This window comes from Pteropus vampyrus, unplaced genomic scaffold (assembly GCF_000151845.1).
Source record: "Pteropus vampyrus isolate Shadow unplaced genomic scaffold, Pvam_2.0 Scaffold157, whole genome shotgun sequence".
NCBI classification, from domain to species: domain Eukaryota; kingdom Metazoa; phylum Chordata; class Mammalia; order Chiroptera; family Pteropodidae; genus Pteropus; species Pteropus vampyrus.
Genome location: NW_011888938.1, coordinates 754,803 through 756,696, shown reverse-complemented (window position 1 = coordinate 756,696; position 1,894 = coordinate 754,803). Strand labels below are relative to the sequence as shown.

The 1,894-nt window shown below is 66.5% G+C and overlaps 1 protein-coding gene across 2 annotated transcripts in view; it reads left to right on the top strand.

Annotated features, from left to right (window-relative positions):
• PTGDS (prostaglandin D2 synthase) overlaps window positions 1–1,894 on the top strand; it is a 24,915-nt gene that overhangs the window by 13,561 nt on the left and 9,460 nt on the right. Inside the window, exons 5-7 of one of the 2 annotated variants that reach the window (XM_023536448.1) lie at window positions 108–209; window positions 871–896; window positions 1,242–1,381. In XM_023536448.1, the coding sequence (XP_023392216.1) occupies window positions 108–209; window positions 871–896 (128 nt within the window). In that variant the 3' untranslated portion in view covers window positions 1,242–1,381. Of the gene's footprint in view, window positions 1–107; window positions 210–870; window positions 897–1,113; window positions 1,121–1,241; window positions 1,382–1,894 lie in introns of those variants that run through there. The other variant, XM_023536449.1, reaches the window with a different exon arrangement.

The following is a 1,894-nucleotide window of genomic DNA, read 5'->3' as shown; positions in this document are numbered from 1 at the left end:
AGTCTCTACAGTACGTGCCCACCCTGCGCCGGGGCCGCAGCCTGGCGGGAGGCCTGGGCGGTTGGGGGAGCAGAGCGGAGACATCTCGGCTCTCCTTCCTGCCTCAGGCCGCACCCAGAGCCCCAGGGCCGAAGTGAAGGAGAAATTCACTGCCTTCGCCCGGGCCCAGGGCTTCACAGAGGACGCCATTGTTTTCCTGCCCAGAAACGGTATGGGGCTGCTGGTCTGACGGAAGGGATTAAGGTCAGATTAGAGGCAGACAGACAGTCTCCTGATTTCAAGGAGGTCAGGGGCGGCCTTCCTCTGGCCAAACTGCCCACTGACCAGCACGTGGCCACCAGCGCGGAGGTGGGGGGGTCTGTCCTGGCAGCCTGACCTTGGCTTGCAGCCCTTTGGCTTGAATCCCTCCCTGGATTCACCAAGCACTCGACGTGTGTGCCAGGCCTCAGGTCAGCCCCCAGGATACAGGGGTCCCCAGCCTGGTGGGGGGCGAGCATGAGAAACAGAACCTGCTGGGTGGGGGTCCCATGGGAGCACAGGCACTGTGGGAATGCGGGGCACCAACGCACTGGGGCTCAGGCGCCGGCTCCCCAAGGCTTCGGCGGGGGCAAGCTGCCTCGCTGACGTGACGTGGGACACAGGACCCCTCCGTCTGCAGGAGCAGGGGCTGGGGAGGGGTGGGACGAATCTGTGTTGGGGGTCCAACTAGACACACTCCAGGGCTGTGGGAGGGGCAAACAGCCCAGCGAGGGGGAGCGGCCCTGGCCCAGGGTGGGGAGCGGCTCTGGCCCAGGGTGGGGAGCGGCTCTGGCCCAGGGTGGGGAGCGGCCCTGGCCCAGGGCGCTGACCTCCCTGCTTCCTTCCTGGCAGCAAAATGCATAGAGGAGCAGGAATAGGTGAGTGCGGCGGGCGCGCGGTGGCCTGGCCTCCCCCAGCTGTCCCTCTCCATCGTCCATTCGGGACACACACCCCCATGCAAAGGTGGTCCCAGGCAGACAGGGCCCAGTGCCGGGGGCGGGGGAGGGGGAGGAAGGGGGCTCCACTGGGGTTCAGCCAGGCTGCCGAGGGCAGGAGGGGCTGGAGGCTGGGGCAGGAATGGGTGGGGAGTCAGAGGGGGCAGGTGCTCCTTGCTTAACGACATCAGGGGATAGGCCCTGGGGGGTTCAGTCCCCTGCGGGTGGAATCCCAAGGGGATTGAAGACCCTGAGCCAGCGGGGGGTGTTGCCTGCTCTCTTGGCCAGGTGACCCCAGAATCTCAGGACCTGGCTATCCTGCCCTGCTCTGTTCTCCTCCAAGACCTCGAGACCCCAGCCCTGGCTCCTCCGGCCACCGCCCCTCAGCTTTCTCCTGTCTCAGAATAAACTCCAGAAGCAAGTCAGCAGCCTGGCTCCTGTCTGTCTGTCCTGTGGTCCTCCGTCACTGCGCTGGGCCTGGCTTTGGCTGGTTCCCTGGGGACCCGACCTCTGTGTCCCCAGCCCGCTCTGCTCTGCGTGACTCCTGGAAGGGTGGCCTAGAGCTCGCTCATGTTTGCTTTTGGCGATGTGGGAGAGCTGGGCCAGTTCAGAAGTCAGGGCAGCTAAGGGACGTGTCCTCAGTACCCACCCACGCCACACACGGCTCTGACCTTGCCGCAGCCCCTCCAGCTGCAGCCCCTCACCCCAGCCAGGAGAGGCGTGGGGCCCCAGGGAGTGTGGGCTCTGGTGGGTTTTGCAGGTACAGGATTCGCACGCTGGGGTTGGGGGGGTAAAGGTCTCCGAGGACAAAGACGGGGGCTGCTGGAGTGTCCGTGCCCCCCGCACCTCACGACGGCAAGGACTGGTCCGAGTGGGCCGGAGACAGACGGCCGCATCCCCTCGGCTTCCTGAGCACTCCCGTCCCCCGGGCCCCGGGCCCC